Raw genomic sequence first — 19519 nt, forward strand, 5'->3', positions numbered from 1 at the left:
GGCTGGTAGCCGGGGTGATGTCCATCAGCAGAGTTCTCATTGCCACAAAACTTTCCAAGGACCTTTTCATCGTATAGGACCTGCAAAGATAAAATCTTAAATATGATGAAGAAATACTACCCATAAAATTTTATTTAAGTGGGGACTTGTAAAAGTACATAGAAGCAATTGTTCGTTGATTTCATATTTGTTTCCAGAAGTAAAACAAAATGGCTCACACCAGTGGTGGTATGAACCATTCTGAAAATTTATTAATTGTATTAGTCTATTTTTCCTTAATGTTTATATAATCTTAATTATTTATGCAACATTTCCACCGATTCTCATTAAACAATTAATTTTCTCCATGTTCTCTTCAGGCTCGCTGAATTTAATGTCTTTAGGCCGCTCGGAATGTTGCCTTGTCATAGCAGATTCCATAAAGTTCTTGGTCGCCATGGTGATAAAGTTGGTTATGGCGACGATGGCAGCGAATTATACACCAGGACTGGCAATATGGAGGGTTTTTTCCAGATGGGCGGTAAGCTACAACTTCTGCTTCTCTGTGTGTTTTATTAGTTTTAGCTATATTGCTCTGCTCTTTTGTTGTTTTGTTCATCAACTGTCGTCATTTATTCTTTGCTGATAATCAGTTGAAGTTGCTGGTTAGCATAATGCTAATGCTGCTCTAGATTGTTATGATTTCTTTGTCATTATTATGATGCTTTTCTTTCTTTGACTTTCTGCTTCTGTCATATTACTAAAGTTTGTTTGATATCTTGATGTTTACTTGGTAATATGGCCGTTCTGATGTGGTGTTGTCATATTGAGGAGCTGAAATCCTGTTTGCTAACTTAAAGATAAATAATAAAGAGTCTGCAAATCAGAAATTATATTTCTACGATCACATTGGACTCCCAACTCAGAAAATAGTTTGATAACCCTGACTTTGGCATACATAATAAAACTAATCTCTTACAAGAAAAAAGACTGTTAGGCCCAAACCTTTGTGTTCCTTATAATGTTAGATATTTTACAAGCTGTGAGCAATTATGCAATGGGTACATCTGAAAGTATTATATTGCTCTGACTGTGATGGAATCGTAGTAGCAGCCTGCAGAGGCCTCAATGTCCAGATGTGTGAAGGTCAGGCTGATCTGGAAGCCCTCCGGCACGTTGATCTCCCACTGCTTCTGCAGGTTGGGGGGATAGGGCAGAGGATACTCGGGGGAATGGATCTCCCCGTACATCGGAGGGTCTGAGTCTGGCAGTGGAACACACTCACACACCAACACATGCAGAAACCTGGAGACGTGCACAAACAAGAGGTCCATCTGTTTATCAGACTTTGATGATCTGTGTCACTGGTCCAAAGTCGATTCAAACAGAAAAGAGCAAACAGAAGGTCAGAATCAACTAAACCACAAGATACATTTTATAGTTGAGAATATCTATGACAATCAATCAAACACTTACCTGTTAAGAAAAGGCTCTCTAAAATGAGTCATATATACTTTGAAGTAGAGTAAAACAATCAGGTTTTTGCATTAATATTTAGAAATGTTTAGAATCAAGACAAAAAATTCTGACAAAAACGGTTTAATTCAATCATAATTGATTTTTCATAAAAAATAAAAATCCTTTAAACTCACCATATGATGAAAGATGTCCAACTAATCTGGAGATTGAATATATCCATGCCTGAATTTTTCTAGCTGTGTACCAGCACAAGTCTGAGATACAAGTGAAACATTAATGTTATAATGGCTCCTGTTTCAAGTATTAAGCAACCCATTGCGTTAATGCCAGGAATACGCCGTGTTTGTCTTGGCAAAAATCAAATCTGTTTGTTTTTGAACAGCAAGGGAGTGAAGATAGTATTTTGTAAAAATTGTGATTAGAATTGGATAAGGCATTGACATATTTGATCATTTATGCTATTTTAGATTATGTTTTGCTATTCTTTCACTGTAATTTATGCATCTTTGGCTCATTCATCAGCTGTCATAAATAATTCCACCACCAGAGGGAGGTATGGATATTTTTCCAGCGTCACTCTTATTCCTGAGAGACTTACAGTGGAAACGATTATGGCCCTTACTTCCGGAAGTAGCAGTATTTCACTGCAATTTGTAAGGTTTTTTGCTAGTCTATTTTCATGATAGAAGTTGCATCTCTTTTCGGTTATTGTACAATAATTAGTTAAACTTGTTTACGGACACGCCGTCTGCTATTTGAGAGATGCTCAGTACAGAGGACCATAATTGTGACTGAGTTTAATCTCGAGGAGCGACAGGAACAAGTTCGTTAAGTTTTGTAATGGGATGACACTTAATTAGCAGCTGTGCTAGCAGCTCGTTTCTCTGAAGAAGAGAAAAGCAGCGGAGCTGGTCAGAGTTCTGAGCTGCCGTTTTGCACCGACAACAACAGAACTACATAATATTCACTTGGTGTGATGTGAATTTTATTTTTCGTTTGAATTTAAAAAATAAAGTTCATTAAGTGGCTGCAACAAGTGTGTTTTATCATTATGTTTGGGCCAGTAATACATTTTTATAAGACTAAATAAAATATCCGGGTTTATTTAGTCCACAAGCAGAACCTCGAGGTTTTCCATTGCTCAGTGTTACTGTAAATCAACTGAGAAATGAACGCATCTGCTGCTCTCCAGATGGTGTTCTTCAGACATTGCAGCTGACAGTTAAAAAAATAAAGTATGTCTTTATTTTTTACCATCTTCAAACCACAAAGTAAAATCTGAATACTTTTCTAGAAAATTGTAGTGCTGACTCGTTTAGTTTAAGCTATGATACTAACCAAATATTCAATTTCTACATATTTATTGGTTCTCAGCCATCCAGGACATGGGAAAAACACAAAATAAATAAATAAAAGTTTAACCCTTTTACGCCGGAGTTTCAAGCGTCTGCCTAAATAAACCTTCCTTATTTTAATTGTAAGTAGTTCTTTAAATGTCCTGTGAGATGATATATACTTACCCATGTATCGATAACAACTGGAACTTTCAATATCCAGCAAGTTATTTTCGAAATATACCGTCTATTAAACGAGTGCCCCCCGGATTAATTACACTCTCTGCAGCTGCAGCTGTGGAGTTGCTGTATTAACCCGATACTTGCTGGAAAGAGCAACATCTCCCCTTTTAGAAAGAGTTACGGTACTGCAAATTTGGATGTACGTCCCCGCGCACGTCCCCGCGTAAAAGGGTTACAGCAACTTAAGTTATGATGTAAGTAACACATAATTTGTATTGAGAACCACTGCAATAACTCCATATTTATGAGGAATTTTATTACGTGGAGTTGCTTATTAAAGCCTTAAATTTTTGTAAAGGTGTAGCAGAGATTAGATCTGTGACCAAGATCCAATCTCTGCTGAACCAAACTAATATCTAAGCGACATTTGAATCTTAGTTTGGCTTCTGGGTCTCAACAGGTTGTTTACTGAGAAAAACACTTGTGTTATTCATTGCTACTTACTAGTCACTTTTAGTGGTGCAACTTGAACACAATAAAAGAAATTTAAACCACATTTTACATTACATTTGACTGTAACTTTGCCGACCCTTGCACTGGACTAGAACCAAAATGGATCACACATTAACATGTTATAGAGAGCAACTTGCCACTGGAAAGTATTGTAAAATGCCTTTGTGGAGCTCGGGTAACTGTTGTGTACGGTGGCCGTGCGCGTGTCTTTTATTTTGTTTGCATGTTTTCCTTTTGCTGCGCATTTGCACCTGTCGGCCACCGTAGTTGTGCTGTTCGTGGTTGTACTCTAATAATCAGACCAATTTAATTTGTGGCTGCAGCAAGTGTGCTTTGAACGTGCTCCCAAAACAAAAGCGGTAGTTTTCATCGCTTACCAACAAATAAAAAGAATTTGGCTAAAAATTCTAAACTTGAAGAGCGAACCCAAATGACTTTATGTGTACTCATTTTATTGTGTGGACAAAAAGCAACAGAAGAACACCCGCATCCGAAGCAACTGAGATAGTGAAGTAGCTAAATATGCTAGTGCGGGTTATTTGCGGGCGTTTCTCCAAGTCACCATCCCTCTCCTCAATAGCTGTAGGTAGCGGTAAAACAATATTGCCACATATTTTATAGCCTAAAACCTCTATGGAAAGTCGGTTAACGAGTTGCTAACCTGTAAATAAATGGTGCTTCCATTTTGCGGTGGAAGTCGCGCCCATAAATCATGCAAAACCTTGTTTAATAGGATGAGGACATTTTTAGCATTGTATAAAAAGACACATAAAGACGCTTAAACCACTTTATTCAAATTGAATGAACAAGGTTTTGAACAAAATAAAGTACAGCTGGACCTACAAACACCTGGAAAATTAAGTAGCTGAAGTTACCTTTCTAATTATGATTTATTATACAGTAAGAGCACATTTTTAACTGGCTTTGAGCAATTTTGTATTTACAAGTTATTATGTTTAATTTGTTTTTAGTGATGGTGTTTTTGCCTCATAACTTAAGTTGTTACTGTGTTTAATCTTTAATGCTTTCAATTTTCTCGCATGATCTTGTTAATCCAGTCTACATAGTTTGCCACTTTGGTATAAAATCCATATGATCCTTTCTGTCCACATTTAATCCCCCAGCTGACAATCCCAGCAGCCCAGAATCGTCCATCTTCAGATTGCAGAGTGAAGCCATTCCCACCATCACCCTGGCAAGAGTCCTTCCTGCCTTCAGGAGTTCCAGCACAGAACATGTTGTCTGTCAGTATTGGTTTCCGGCTTCCAGGTATTAGCTTCAAAGAATCACTGCATCTTTCCTGTTCCACCACTGGAATATGCACATACTTCAGCTTATTTGTTAGAAAACGCTGCCGATTGCCCTTGTCTGCAATGCCAAAGCCAGACACCAGCCTGAAAAAAGCAAAAGGTTCACAGAACAAAGGATCAGCTATGTAGAAGAGATTTGATATTACTGAAATTATTTTGAAGGCCTACTGTTTCTTTACCCAATCATTCCAGAGTCATATCTGTCATCCTCTGATGGCAAACACAGTGGCATTATTGCTGCTTCGAATGTGACCGGGTCTTTAAGTTTTATCAATGCAATGTCGTGGTCATAGTTTAAACCGTTTGGATTATTGTACTGAGGGTGGACATGGACTGCAGTTACATTCAGGGAAGGAGTTTCTAAAATTTGGTGAACATCTGTACGTCCAAGATGAATCTATAAAAAACACAAAAGAAAAAAAGTTTTTTTTTTTAAAAACGCAACAGTGGACAATCCCAGAAGATTACAGAGTGTTACTTACAGAAAAGGCCTCAGGAGTTTGTACTTGTCCATTCATCGTAACCACGTGAGCTGCAGTTAAAATCCAGCGATCTGCTATGATCATGCCTCCTCCCCTGCTGTCACCTACATTTATGAGAGCTTGCCATGGGATGGTATGCTCTCCAGCATCATTTCCTCCAATAATCCTCTGAAAGTGATTTTCATTTTGTTTTGTTGGTCGACCACAAACTGCATAGGATATAAATTTATAGTTAGAGAGAAGACATAGAGATGTCAAGATGGACTCTGATGTTTTAAGAGACCAAAAGTGATACCTGGTAGGCATGCTGGTCTTAAAATAACATCATGGTTGGATCTCCACCGTCTATCCGCTTCACAGGTGAGAGAAACTAAGAATAGACAAAAATGATTATTTACAAAAGTGCTATTTTCATCTTAGGTGTTAAAATCAAATACCAAAGTATTATCAGTTACTGTTCACAAAATATTCACCAAAACGTTACTAATTTTGTACATCATTTAATGTCTTTAACCTTAGTGAAAAGCATGCCTAACACCTTTATTTTGTTCACTCTGAAGGAAATTCACAAAGCAAGGTGATCTCCAATCTCTGCAACTGCTCTGCTTTGGCCATTTAACAGATTCCTGTGCTGGATCTACAAGTAAGTTTCACTAAATACATCCAGATGTAAACGCGCTAATCAAGTCCAGTTGATGGATCCATCTTGGACATATTTTTTCGTCAGGTTTTACTTGTCCTTTTCTCATCCACTAGTACAGCTAATGCAGCTGTGAACAAGAAGCTTGAGAAAATGTTTTAAAGTTTTGCCTTTTTTATAACTTTACTAAGTTGTAACAATGTCAGAATTATTACAGTTATTGGACTGTAACTGCAGTCCTACTGCAGTTACAGTCCATTAATTTATGTAATAAAATTAAAAAGACCTTTTGGCTTCTATTACAAGATCTGTTACACGTTGGGCACTCGTTCTTTAAAATCTCCCTGTTATAGTTCCTTCCTCAGCCCCTGTATATGCTATAGAGGTGACAAAAGTCACCCATAGCCAAGAGAAATATAGTTTTCTCTTCGTGCATGTCTTCTAAGTCACACATTATGTCTGGATTGTCTTGGTATGGCTGGACGTTGCTCTACATGCAGGCAAAATGTCTGACATAAAATGTAAACAAAGTGAATCAGCATCAGGAGATGATATTGTGATGCTTCCTTCTGACTCAAATTTTATATGAAATCTCAAAATACAATAACGAAATACCACATTAAAACTTATAAAAACTGTGGAACGTCTTGAGTATATATTGATGAAAACAGAGTTCATCAGAATATTATAAAGCTTAGAGCATCAATTGAAGCTTCTGTAGAAAGCATCTGAATAGAATAGAATAGAATAGACTTTATTATTGTATAGTAAAATCTTACCATTAATGCCACCATATGGTGAATAAAATGGTTCATTGCAATGATACTGAACAACAGGATACTGGAAGCCAGACAGCAACGTTACTCCTCCATTCAGCAGAGGCTCAGGTTCTCCACAATCAATTACTGTGGTAGAGAACAAAAATAGATTCAATATTTTGTCAGTATCAGTTGGTTTCTTCGAAAATGCAGTCCTTTTCTCAGTCAGCGAGGAAAAGGATTCACACGGGCCCCCCAATGCAGCGATCTGCAGGTAGGACTTCCTCTGTGTCAGAGTTTTGTTAAACTATGTCGTGTGATCATGCTGTGACACTTATCCATCTTTCAGTTGAAAAATAAATATATATATTCAGAAATTCAATACCGATATTATCTGTTTAAGTAAAAATCTCACACAAACACACAGCAAACTTGACAGGTTTAGCTTAAAGCATATTATTGAGTTACATGGGTTAAGTCAAAATACAAACTCACTGAAAGTCCAATTACGAATCCTCCATAAAACTTTAAAAAAAAAAACTGATGTTAAGATGTTCCTCATATAACCTCTCTGATCTTGAGCCATTTTGCAAACAAGAATGGTTGTAGTAATATCAACGAAAGATGATTCTGCAAAGTTTTAATTTATAAAGCGCTTTGAAAAGGATTCCTAATTTTTTTTTATTTGTGTTGATCTATCACATTACACAAAATGCGAAAAAATTACAGACATAATAACACCACTCTGACTGAGCCAGTCAGCCTATATTCTTCAAAATCATTTAAGACAAAGATGTTAATTAATGTATTTTTGTGGAAAGGTAGATTAAGTTATCCTTTTTAGTGTTGCTGCCTACTGGTGGCTCACAGTTTTAAGTCAGAAAGGAGATAGTTTAAATGTTGCCGTTGCTCTGAGAAACAGATTTGACATGAATTAATTATGTATTTATCTCCACCAAACTGTTTCTTCTAAATCAAGATTCATCAAGATGTTGAGAAACTGATTTTAAATACACCTGAAAATCTCTCTCTCTCCATTAACCAAACTTACGCATGCAGGTACGCTGGTCTGAGCGCAGCTCGTAGCCATGGTGACAAGCACAGAGGTATGACCCAAGTGTGTTGAGGCAGATCTGAGAGCAGAGTGGACCTGATCCATCCTCAGGTTTTGGTGCTGAGCATTCATCTTTGTCTGGTGAAATGAAATTATGCATATTGTAGTTACATATTCCAAATTAAAGATATTTTATTTGTCACATGTGAAAAAATTCCAAGACATACCTATTGCTTGGTACTGAGCAGAAAATACCACATTCTGGTTTCGGTCCGGGTTGTTGTCATCGGACTGGAATATCAGGGTGAGTCTGCTGCCTGGAGACAAAATGGGCTGGTAGCCGGGGTGATGTCCATCAGCAGAGTTCTCATTGCCACAAAACTTTCCAAGGACCTTTTCATCGTATAGGACCTGCAAAGATAAAATGTACAAAATAACGAAGAAACACTAAACATACAACTTTTAATAAACAAGTTAATTGAAAATTGCAGATTTTTCAATGAATAACGTAAGCCTTTTTAATACAATATTAAAAATACATTAACAAATGGAAACAAACGTAATTCAATTTATGTTTAAAATAAGAAACTGAACATTTTATTGATTAAAATGCAATACCAGAATTCCTTTAATGTACGCTTGATCATTAGTACTAAGGGATGCATCTGCATCTAAATACTTTAAAAACCAACATGTGAAAAGCTCAGCCCTTTCTGCTTGACACATCATACAATGTATCTGTGGACATATTTTTTTCTATTAACCAATTAATAATTTAATAGTTAATGGTGCTTAATAGGAGACTTTTTTGTGCAGAATTTGAACTGGATGATGCTGAAGCTCCCATTTGAGTGGTAGGTTATTTCAATAATTGATTCATCACGATTCATCTGCCCTACATCTCTTAGTTTAATATTGCTCTGACTGTAATTGAGGATTTGATGTCCAGATGTGTGAAGGTCAGGTTGATCTGGAAGCCGTCCGGCACGCTGATCTCCCACTGCTTCTGCAGGTTGACGGGATAGAGCTGAGGACACTGGGGGGAATGGATCTGCCCTGAGTCTGGCAGTGGGACACACTCACACACCAACACATGTAGAAACCTGGAGACAAACAAGAGTTCGATCTGTTTGTCAGACTTTGATGATCTGAGCCTCTGGTCCAAAGTCGATTCAAACAGAAAAGAGCAAACAGTGACCGAATCAACTAAACCACAGAAGACACATTTTATGTACATCTATGACAATAAATCAACTATTTGCCATAACACAGTATGCCTTCTGCAGAGTCATAAATCATTTAAAGTAGAATAAAAGATTCAAAGTAATTGTTTAATACTTAGAGACGTTTAGAATTACAGGGCTACAATATCATATGATAATGTTAAAAGCTGTTTAATTCTGTCACCATTTTGTTTTAAAATCCTCCAAACTCACCATGTGATGAAAGATGTCCAACCAATCCTGACATTGAATATGTCCATGTCTGAATTAATCTAGTTGTGTACGAACACATGTAGATACAAGTGAAACATTAACACCAGAAACATGGTGTGTTTGTCTTGGTAAAAATCCAGTAGATTTGACTTTGAACAGCAAAGGAAAAGTATCATGAAGAAAATTACCATGTGAATAATATGACTATGTGATATGATAAAAAAAAAATTCAAGTTTCATGCTATTTTAGTTTATGTTTTTCTATTCCGTTCATATTTGGCTCATTCATCAGCTGTCATAATTAATTTTACCACTAGAGGGGGGTATTTATATTTTTCCAGCATAGCCCCGTCAATGAACAAGTTTGTATATCGCAACAGTTCGCTAGTAAACATGAAGTTTATTTCCAGTTTATTTATGATGAATGTAGCAGGATGAAGCCTGCCCCCAGGAGTGAGGACACCTGGTCCCCAATTAACTCCTAATGAGTGTAAAAGGAGACTCACCCGTTTTCTTTATGCCTGCACAGGGTCACGCCTCAGTAAAAAGGTCGCTTGGTTGGCTTGCAGTGGTCATAACTCTAACATCAGTAAGTAATGTTTCTCCTGTGTAAGACCTGAAATTGCAGTTGGTTAACTCAAATTGTTTAAATTTAGAAACTGCCTGGAGTTTCCTGCGTGGTACTGGGTGTGGCCGTAATTTACCCTCCCCAGTTCATCTGTACTTTTTATTGCACCCAGGCAGTTCAATAGCACAAAAATATGACAAAGTATTCATATATAGAAAGTACTGGCAAGTTGATCCTCCTGCTGCTGTTGGACCAGAAGGGGTTCTCTGGTCGGGGTGACAATGGCTTCCTCTACCTTCTACCTTTTTCCAAAATCACCTATTAATCTGTAATTTCATTTTTGACAAATAGCTGCTGCAGCACAGGGGAGACCCTGCTGCTTTGTTTTTCTGCTTTTGTTTTGTTAAATTTGTTTACTTTGGGTTATTTTTCTATTGTTTGTTCTGTGTGGCCTCTGGCCTTGCTGCAGGTAGCAGCTTTGTTTTTTGTTTTGTTTTTTTAATTACTCAATTAAAGCACTGATTTTTAATGAATGTATATGTCCAAGGTTGGGGATAACCTAATTTTAGCACTTGTCCATGTCTAAATTGTAGTGTCTTTCTTTTTGCGCTTGCTTAGTTTAATCCCACCCTTATTCTCTGTGTCCAGGCTGAGAGCTGAAGGCGATGAGGGACTACCAGGGAGTTTGTGTTAGCAATAAAAAGAAAAAAGAAAATAAAATAAAAAAAAACTGTAGCCTCATGTAAAATGTAGAATTCAAACCTAATGAATTTAGTGGTAGGTTTCAGATTCATTCTTAATGTGAAGGTCCATCATCTGACTTTTAAACATGAACAATGTGACAGAAGAGTTTAGCTGGTTTCAACATAACATGTTTAAAACCTCAGATCCAGAAACTAGCCCCATGCTCAGGCAGTAATAATGAAAACAATGTCACTGAACACAACACCATAAATTTAATTGTTTATTGGCATTTATAAACTTTATAAAATATGTAACTCTGACATATATTACAAAGCATTGTGATAAATGTATCAATGTAGAGGATATACTCATGATATATATTTGAGTATAGATTAGGTCACACATAAGCAAAACAGGTTAGCATTTAAAATGGTTTAAGCCTTTAGATGATTTGTGAACACTTCCTTTACTACAGATATGAAGCACTGTATTTGGTACCATCTTCTTAAATATGGTTATCGATTTCATGTTAATGTTTGAATATTTGATTTCAAGAATTTGTAAGAATTGGTTAGTTTCAATAATTTGATCAGCTCTGATAGATGGTTATTAATTGTGATTGAGTGTTGTTGTTTTTTTAACTCTGTGCTTCATTTTTCTTGATCTCGTTAATCCAGTTGACATAATTCTCCACCTTGGTGTAATAACCCTTCTTGTCACCTGTTGCACCACCCTCCACACAGGGAGAGCCCCACGACACAATGCCAATCAGATAATGGGGCCCTACGCCTGAAGACAACATGGGTGAAACAAAAGGGCTGCCACTGTCTCCCTTGCAACTGTCTGTCCCTTTTCCTCCAGCGCAGAACATGTTGTTAGTAAAAGTCATGGCTTTGTTAGAAAGGCGAGGTGTGATCCTACACGTAGAGACGGGGTAGACAGGAATATCAACGTATTGTAAGACGTCTGATGTACGTCTCCACCTATTATCCTGAAATTCAGCCCCCCAGCCAGACACAGTGCCTTGTTCTCCCTCCAGCACACCTCTGTTTACTTCTGGCAAGCAAACAGGCAGGAGGTTTGGGCCAAGCTTCACTCTGGACGTGAATTTTATCAGAGCTATATCATTATCATAATTTGTTTGGGTTGAGGCCCCTCTGTAGCTGGGATGCACTATGATTTTTTCAATTGGAATGGGAGATACATCAGTTCCTCTAGTAGTTGTTGCATCTATCAGTCCACCGTAGAGTTTAACTGATTCTTTTGGGACGCCGTCCACAACGTGTGCTGCTGTGACGGCCCACTGATCGTTTATCAGCGATGCTCCTCCGAACCTTGGAGCTTTTATGAAAAGCTGCCACGGTATTTCTCCCATCATTGCCGCCTTTCCTCCCAAAATTTTGCCTGTGCTTGACGTTTCTGGCATTCCACACACTGAAATGCACAAAAGTGATCAGTAAAGCAAATTAAGTGATTTAGTACAGAAATAGTCAACCAGGCATTCCCCCTACCTTCATTGCATTTTGGCATCCCGGTCCACTCACCATCGGCGTTACAAGTGCTTGTATCTGAAAGGTGTAATGAGGCGCATTGTTTAAAAACGAGCAACACCAGATGTGCCACAGTGTGGGAGAGTCGTGTAATCACCATTTCCTTCCAGTGTGTAGAACTTTGAAGTGCAGTAAAACTGGATCTGGCTGCCATACTTTGTGCTTTGATCTAATGAATTCACCAGCTGAAGGATGTTGCCGTCACGGCCAAGATCCGGCCAACCACAATCCACAACTAGAGCGAGAAACAAAAATTACCACGCGAAGCGGCAGTACGTTTCAGATGAAGAAGAAAATGTTCAGATTGGTTTTAGTCACACTCACTTTCACAGGGGTACATGGGAGCCCATAAACCATTGCTTTGGCAGGTTGTGTCATACTGTCTCAATAGACTGTCAGAGGCCTGTTTCACAAAACGAGAACTTCATTAACTTAACTTCAGTTTAGGGTTTGCACAAATCCATGCAAACTTTACACTGGTCAACAGCCAAAAAGTTGTCTGGGGTTTTTCCAGCTGTTTTAGGGTGATTTTGATGTGCTGAATCCAAAAAAATCACATTGGTTTTGCTCAACTTTCTGAAGTACGCTACATTTTAGATTGGGATGCTGGGATGCAGTCATGATGGCTGATTACTCTGAAGAGAGATATCCCTGCTGCTGAGCATGCCAAGCGTTCGAAGAAACGGAGGTTCATGCCCTTCATTCTGCACAATGAAGACGTAATGTTCAATTTACGTGCACTGACCCTTATCAGTGTTTGTTACACAATTTATAGAAATCCAAGTTTGGATCATTTAATTAATACACTCTGTTGAGAAATATTAATGTAAATGAACCGATAGTGTCACAAAAATGTCATCAATTTAGTCAGAAGATCGGATTAGAATAAAAACCTGACTGAGAAATAAGGATGTCACTTTTGGATTCAGCTGTGCAAAATAGTCCTAATTCAGGTGAAAAAACAAAGACAACTTCCAAATAATATTCTTTTGTAACCCAGTGTGATTTGAGGACTCACTGAATCTGCAACATAGCCAATATCACAAGTTACAGTCACTGATTCTCCCCAGTGATATTCTTGTTTCAAAGGAGCCATATTTGAGTTTGAGGTCACAGGTCGACAGACCTTATCTGCAGGGAAGAGCAGTGATTTTAGAGATACTAGAGATCCATTTTTAGGGGGGTAGAGAGGAACTGTATTAAAAAGAAGCTTCATTACCTCTGGTCTTGAAGTGGATATTAAAGCCCTTGTTAGTTCCAGACCTGTCGGAGGTGAAATGGATCTGGATGTGGCTCGAATGAGTGAGAAGAGGAGACGGTGGGGGTTTGTTACCACAGAATGGACCCAAAGTCTCAGAGTGGGTCTCAATCTGTCAAACACATCAGTACAGAGCATGTCTTCAAATATAACACTCTGAAACACCTGATAAACCATGCACATACGCAGTACTATTAAACCTTACAACATGTAAAATGTCACAAATATGTTTTCAGTGGGAAAACAAAACACTTCTTGCAGCTGATCTTTGTAACAGTTTTTCACTCTGTTCACTTGAACAAGCTTTGTTTCGTTTCAGAGGCAGGTGCACTAAAGTTGCACTGAATACTGCAACATCATTGACCTCAAATTACTAACCTCACAGTTCTAAAGTAAACCATGTGCTGGAGTCCCTCAAGTCAGAGCTGCTGCTGCTGCTTAGAAACATGAACTTCATGTCTGTATAAGAAATCCCTTTAAATCTGGACTTTGGTCTGATGTGTCAACCTTTCAGCTTTCATGATTTGTAAGGTACACTGAGGGTGAAATGATGGTATCTGAAACTGCGGTTGTCTTTGTAAAACATGGAGGCGTAGGTGTGATGCTGTGAGGGTCGTTGATGGTAAATAGATTTTTTTCAGACTCCAACACCTAACCATCATGGTAACCACAATATCCTAGAGTGACGCATCATTTCAAGGTGCTGTCTGTTCAGAGGAAACTGACCACAGCGAGAAGTGAGTTTAACTCTACAATGAAGCACAAGCAAACGTTAGAGTCATAGTAAAGGTATAAAACATATTTTATATTATTTACACTTTATTTGCTCACTATTTTACCCTATAGAGTGTCATAATGTAATTGGTTAGTATTAGTTAGAGCCTAGTTTATCGTATTTGTGGATTTTCCTGTGGAACGTAACTCCAAATCATTTGTTGGAAACCAGCCTATCTTTTTGTAGCACAAATCTAAAATATTAAAGAGAAAATGAAGCTTGGGAAGGTGAAATACCTATTGCTTCATACGCTGTTGGCAAGCAGCATCTTCACTGGTGCAATCTCATATGTGAGGTTAATTTTTATTTTTAGTGATGTCCAAATCTGCGAATCAATAGTGATAGAATAGTAAAAACCTATAAGGGTGAAACTAGTTTAAAAAAAAAAAAAGAAGTCAAATACTGGCTAATCAAACAGGATGTCCTCTGGTTGTTTAATCCAGGTTTTCAACACTTCAGTCTCAACTTCCTCTTTTTTATTTGTACTGTCCAGGGAGTAAAGCTTTAATAAAGAAAACCTCCTTCCTGGGATTTTTGAGTACCGTGACTCGATCCTCACCCTCAGCTCATCCACGCAGTCTCCCTCAGGGCTTTGCTCCACATCGAAACCCTCAGAGAAGTGCAGCTCCAGCTGGAGGTTGTCCTCCACAGACAGGGTGTATTTGCAGTTGGTGTTTTCTGCATACGCTCCAGGCCAGGAAGGACTGGATACGTCTCCTCTTTTCAGCCCCGACAGGTCCTCAGCGCAGCCCACTGCATTTAGGATGAGACGAGTTCATTCTCAACCTGCTCATCACTTTGCCAGCATGATTAGACCTGACTAAGATCGGCCTCCTCTTCTTCCAGACTGACCACTTCTGCTTCTCCTATTTCCAGTTCTCACTTCGTGTTTCGGTTTTGTCCTCCTCCATTCGTCATTCGTCGTGTGTGTGACCTGCCAAGGAGTCAGAAAATGTCGCCCTTACCCGTGCAAGTGTGTTTGTCCTCGTCCAGGTGGTAACCATGACGACAGGAGCAGTGGTAGCCTCCGACGAAGTTGTGGCAAAACTGAGTGCATTTGTTGATTTGCTCGTCCTCACACTCATTATAGTCTGCAAAGTAAAAAACAGACCCTGAACATCTTTAAAATGTGTTTGTTAAAGTATGAACTAAATATTTATATTAAACATTTATTTTGGTCGTCTGACTGTGAAAAACACGTTCTGGAATTTTATGTAATGTCCGTCCTTTGTGCTCCAACTATTAGTTTTAGGTGAAAAACAGACTAAAGTGGAAAGGCCCAAGAATTTATTTCTCTTTTTGGCTCTGATTAGATAACAATAAAATCACCACGGTCCATTTGAACATGCTTCCTACTCTGTCTTGAAGCCTAGAAAGTTATGAAATGTACTTCTACCATTTTCTATGAGTAATTACAAATATTTTAGCTTCCAGACTTAATTTATCCTCCAATATTCTGCAGCATAAAAAAAGAGAACTTCTAGATATTCAGGTTTTTCACTCAGCTAAATTCCTACTATTTTCAATATTCCTCTGGATTGTCAACGTCGAACAACAGTGGGACAAATTTCTGTCACAACGATGTCAGAGACTCATCGAAATGTAACAAACCTGTAACGTTTTTGCTGTTAGGAAGGATTTACTTTTTCTCAGGAGGCCCAGTTGGTTTGGATTTATTTTTCAAAGTAAATAAAATAAGTATTTGGCAGCTGCTTTTTCCATTTACTCAGGTTATCTTTGGCTGATCTTAAAATTTGTTTTAAAAGCAGAAACATTCTAATTTAAAAGTTGATTCAAATGAGGCACATTTTTCAGATTAAAAGCTTTTTTTTATTTATTTAATATCAAAATAATAAAAAAGCATTTTTTAAAAATAAGTTTTACATTCTTTCAGTAAGCCCACTTTTTATTGGTTGTAATAATATGTTCTTCGGTGTTATAAGCAAGAAATCATCACAATTACAGAAATATTGACTTTAAAACATGAGCTTTTTTGTAAATAATCTATCTGATTTGTTTTATTTAGTGAGTGGAGTTACTGAATTACATGAATAAAAACAGAAGAAATCTGAAATGGACCAAATTTCCAGCCAAAATGTAGAAATCTCACTGTGGAAAAGTATTTCACTGTGAAATGGAAAATGTGAACCGTCATTCCCTTCATTGTTTTGAGGTATTTACATGATGAAAATGAAAAAGTAGAGTACACATGAACTATTTTACATTTGCACCAAACCGTTTCCAGTTCAGTTTTGGCAGCGGTTACTCATTGCCTAAAAATAAACCTGACCTTTTTCTGAAATGCAACAGGTCGCCTGAACTGGACATGAAACAAGCTGAAAACATTTGCTGAATGTGGAAGTACGGTTTGTTTGTGTCTCGTTCTCACCTTGAAGCGTGTAAAACCCTCTGAAGCCAGTGTGTCTCTTGGTGTTGGAGTAATCGGAGTGAAACAGAAGAGTGAGGCAGCCGCCAGCGGAGGAGAACAGCAGCGGATTCACCGACTCCTGAAGCTCCTCATAGTCTCTTTTCCCACACAGAAGAGCAATCAGGTTCCCGTTTGATGAGATCTGGGTGTAAACACGATAGACAAAACTACTTATCTACTTATTCACACCAGTTCGCTGCAGTAACAGGTGAAGGCATCATTCATCCGACCTTCACAGCATCATTTTCACAGTCTTGGCTGTTCTCCAGGTCCAGGTGGATCAGCTTGATGGAGACGGTTTGGCCTTTGGGCGCGCACCTGGACCAGTTTAAACTGGTGTGAGGCAAATATCCCATGGGATAGCCAGGAGACTCCACCCATCCCAACAGCGTGGAATACGAGGAGCAGGGCAGCAGCAGAAGAAAGAGACTGAAACAATGTGCAAATGTTACAAAGGGAATATATTTATTGCAAAATCTGTATATTAGAGATAATAAAAAATGAACATGATGTTATTTTAAACCATGAGTTTCAGTGAAAGTTTGGTAAACAGGGGACACCTGCCGAAGAACGGGCTTTTCTGTTAAATGTAACTCCAGATTAATCACAGACAATTTGAACATTCATGGATTTTTCCATAGAGCAATAAGTAATAAATCAGTTAATCGCATAATAAATGAAAACAAGCTCAATCATTTCCACTTGCATCATTTACCGTTTTTCTTCTCTTTCCCATATTCTACCAAAAACTGGATGAGTGAAGTCTTCAGTCTTGTGCTTTGGTCTAAATTAGTCTTTTTTTTTTGTTGTTGTTGATTTTATTTATTGTTTCTGTTGCTTATTTATTTGGGATATTTAAAATGTCTTCCAGTTCTAGTGTTAAATGTTCATTACAATTCTAAGTTTGTTGTTCTTTGTGAATGTGTATCTTTGCGTTATTATGCCATTACTGTCATATTACTTGAAAATATTCTCAAAGCAACAATATTTCACAATAACTTGTGGGACAATTTATCATACAGCAAAATGTATTATTGTGAAGGGCCTAAAATATTTGACAGAAAATGCAGCTCTGGAAACAGAAGTAACTGCTTGGCAGGTTATTGGCTTGTGTTTGCAAAGCAGCCAATCCAGGAGCTGCTTTCATTTCCCTTGATGCTGATTGGTTGTTCCCCAGGAGGAAGACTTTAATGTTAGCTGTTAAAGTAGTGCTGAGACAGATTCCACTGTGTGTATTAATGTAAACTCAGGTAAATTTAGTGTTTGAACTCTGTAAATGTGCAGTTATAAAACTTCTTCTTCTTTAGTATTTGTAGATTTTAAATAATAATAGTTGGCTGTGGCTCATAGCTATCTGAATACACAGTCTCTACTGGACGCATCATTTTATTGTCCAAAAGTCTTGAGTCAATCATTGCTTCCAAAATGTTCCCGATCAATATTTCTCTAAAAGATTATTTCATGGTCTTTTCCTGACTGTTCAGTACATTAGACCAATGAATCATTCAGACAGAGATTTCTAGACTGAAGGGATGAACAAAGGTAGAGTCTTCACGTAACACGCAACTTGTAAATTTATAAATTTAGACATTTTTGAAGCTTTTCTCATTTCTTAAGCTGAAACTTAAGAAATGTTAAATTATCAATGATAATTTAATAGCTCCAACGAGATGATTTAAGCTCCTTTCTCTGTCATTTTTCATTAATAATTCACCGCTCAATATGTTTAGCAATGTTAGCATGCAGGAATAATGGCTCTATCATGTTCTTTATGTTTAGTGGGTCCACTGTGTAAAGCTAATGGGAGAGGCTTAAAAAAATTGCAAAATAGTGTCTGTTTGCAAAATGCTGACGTTTGGTAATTATTTGATGCCGTTGCATTTCTTTGTGCAGACCTGTGTATCTGTATCAAACTGCATGATTTTTCGTCTTTGCTTTGAATTTGATATGTGGAGCATTTCAAGAGGAACCGTGTTGAATGTCATGTTGACATGCTAGTTACAAAGAAAAAGTTAATTTCAGGAAGTGCTCAACCGAAGCTTAGCAGCAGACACCACAGAGGTTGAAAACACACTGTGAAGAAAAAGAAGAACTACATATCTAAAGAGACTCCGTGTTGCCAACTCAATATCAACAAAACCCAGTGTGGAAGAGCTGCTATCACTGTTTAGCTATCTATAAATCAATGCAAATACAATGAAAAGGTCAGAGGAACAGTCACGTCCATGACGAACCACTCTTCCTTATGCAGGAAAGGGTAGTTCAGATGAACAGCCTTATGAGCCACATTGCTACGTGTACTCCTAAGGTGTAATTATCATTTCTGGTATCTTTCAAGACAATAACACTCAGATTCAGGCAACTAAAATGGTTAAATATCACAACAGTAGCTGAAAAATTGGCCAACTATGCATTAGCACAAGTTTTTGCAGGAGCCAATAACTCCATTAATTAAATTAGGACTCTATTAGTCACTGCTAAAAACTGTAAATCGAGTGATTGAAGAGATTTTTTTTTTCTTTTGCTGAACATTTTCATTACTTTTGTATATTCTGACAGAGAAACACAGAAAGACACACAAAAAACACAATTAAAGTGCTGATTAGCACATGTTAGACATGTTATTTGGATTTATAAAAATTAAAAAATCCCACCTTAATCTGAACATGGCAGCACGATCCTCATATGAACCGTCCTTCCTTTTTTCCCTCACTAATTTACTCTCTGTTCTCACCCCCCTCCTGTCCTCTTGCTTCCCCTCTTCCTCTCTCGGTTATAAGTTGCACCGGTAAGCATTTATGAATCTATTTATGTACAGCTGTGTTTGTAAAGTGATGTGAAAGCACAACCCCCCTCAAATGTCCTCACATGTCTTTACAAAAACAAAAAGCACTTCTATTCACATCGTTAAATCGTAAATGAACTTTGAACTGAGCTCAATTTCGCCAAACGTGATCAGTCCTGACGGCCACCAAGCATAGCTAATCTAGAAATAATTTAAGTAGAACCTGTCTGCCAACATGAAGTAGGCTAAAAGACAAAAAAAAGCAACACATTGTGCCATTATCTAAGAAAGTCAAACAGTCTG

General features: G+C 37.8%; 2 protein-coding genes across 2 annotated transcripts in view; both read right to left on the reverse strand.

Moving 5' to 3' along the window:
• LOC103136820 (complement C1r subcomponent-like) overlaps window positions 1–1740 on the reverse strand; it is a 6388-nt gene extending 4648 nt beyond the window's left edge. The window contains exons 1-3 of the mRNA XM_007550250.2: window positions 1632–1740; window positions 1071–1284; window positions 2–80 (exon numbers count right to left, since the gene is read on the reverse strand). Of these exons, the coding sequence (XP_007550312.1) occupies window positions 2–80; window positions 1071–1284; window positions 1632–1678 (340 nt within the window). The 5' untranslated portion in view covers window positions 1679–1740. The remainder of the gene's footprint in view (window position 1; window positions 81–1070; window positions 1285–1631) is intronic.
• Window positions 1741–4261: 2521 nt separating this feature from the next.
• On the reverse strand, window positions 4262–19440 carry LOC103136821 (mannan-binding lectin serine protease 1). The gene is made up of 19 exons (XM_016670431.1): window positions 19086–19440; window positions 16662–16860; window positions 16393–16573; window positions 14969–15094; window positions 14563–14756; window positions 13190–13340; window positions 12989–13101; window positions 12295–12373; window positions 12068–12205; window positions 11932–11988; window positions 11063–11854; window positions 8658–8938; window positions 7960–8143; window positions 7730–7870; window positions 6700–6825; window positions 5576–5650; window positions 5281–5489; window positions 4978–5195; window positions 4262–4882 (listed from the first exon to the last, which is right to left on the reverse strand). The coding sequence occupies exons 1-19, from the start codon at window positions 19097–19099 to the stop codon at window positions 4516–4518; spliced, it is 3645 nt and encodes a 1214-aa protein (XP_016525917.1). The 5' UTR covers window positions 19100–19440; the 3' UTR covers window positions 4262–4515.
• Between the last annotated feature and the right edge of the window lie 79 nt (window positions 19441–19519).

The sequence above is a fragment of the Poecilia formosa genome, unplaced genomic scaffold (assembly GCF_000485575.1).
Source record: "Poecilia formosa unplaced genomic scaffold, Poecilia_formosa-5.1.2 Scaffold34, whole genome shotgun sequence".
In the NCBI taxonomy this organism is placed as follows: domain Eukaryota; kingdom Metazoa; phylum Chordata; class Actinopteri; order Cyprinodontiformes; family Poeciliidae; genus Poecilia; species Poecilia formosa.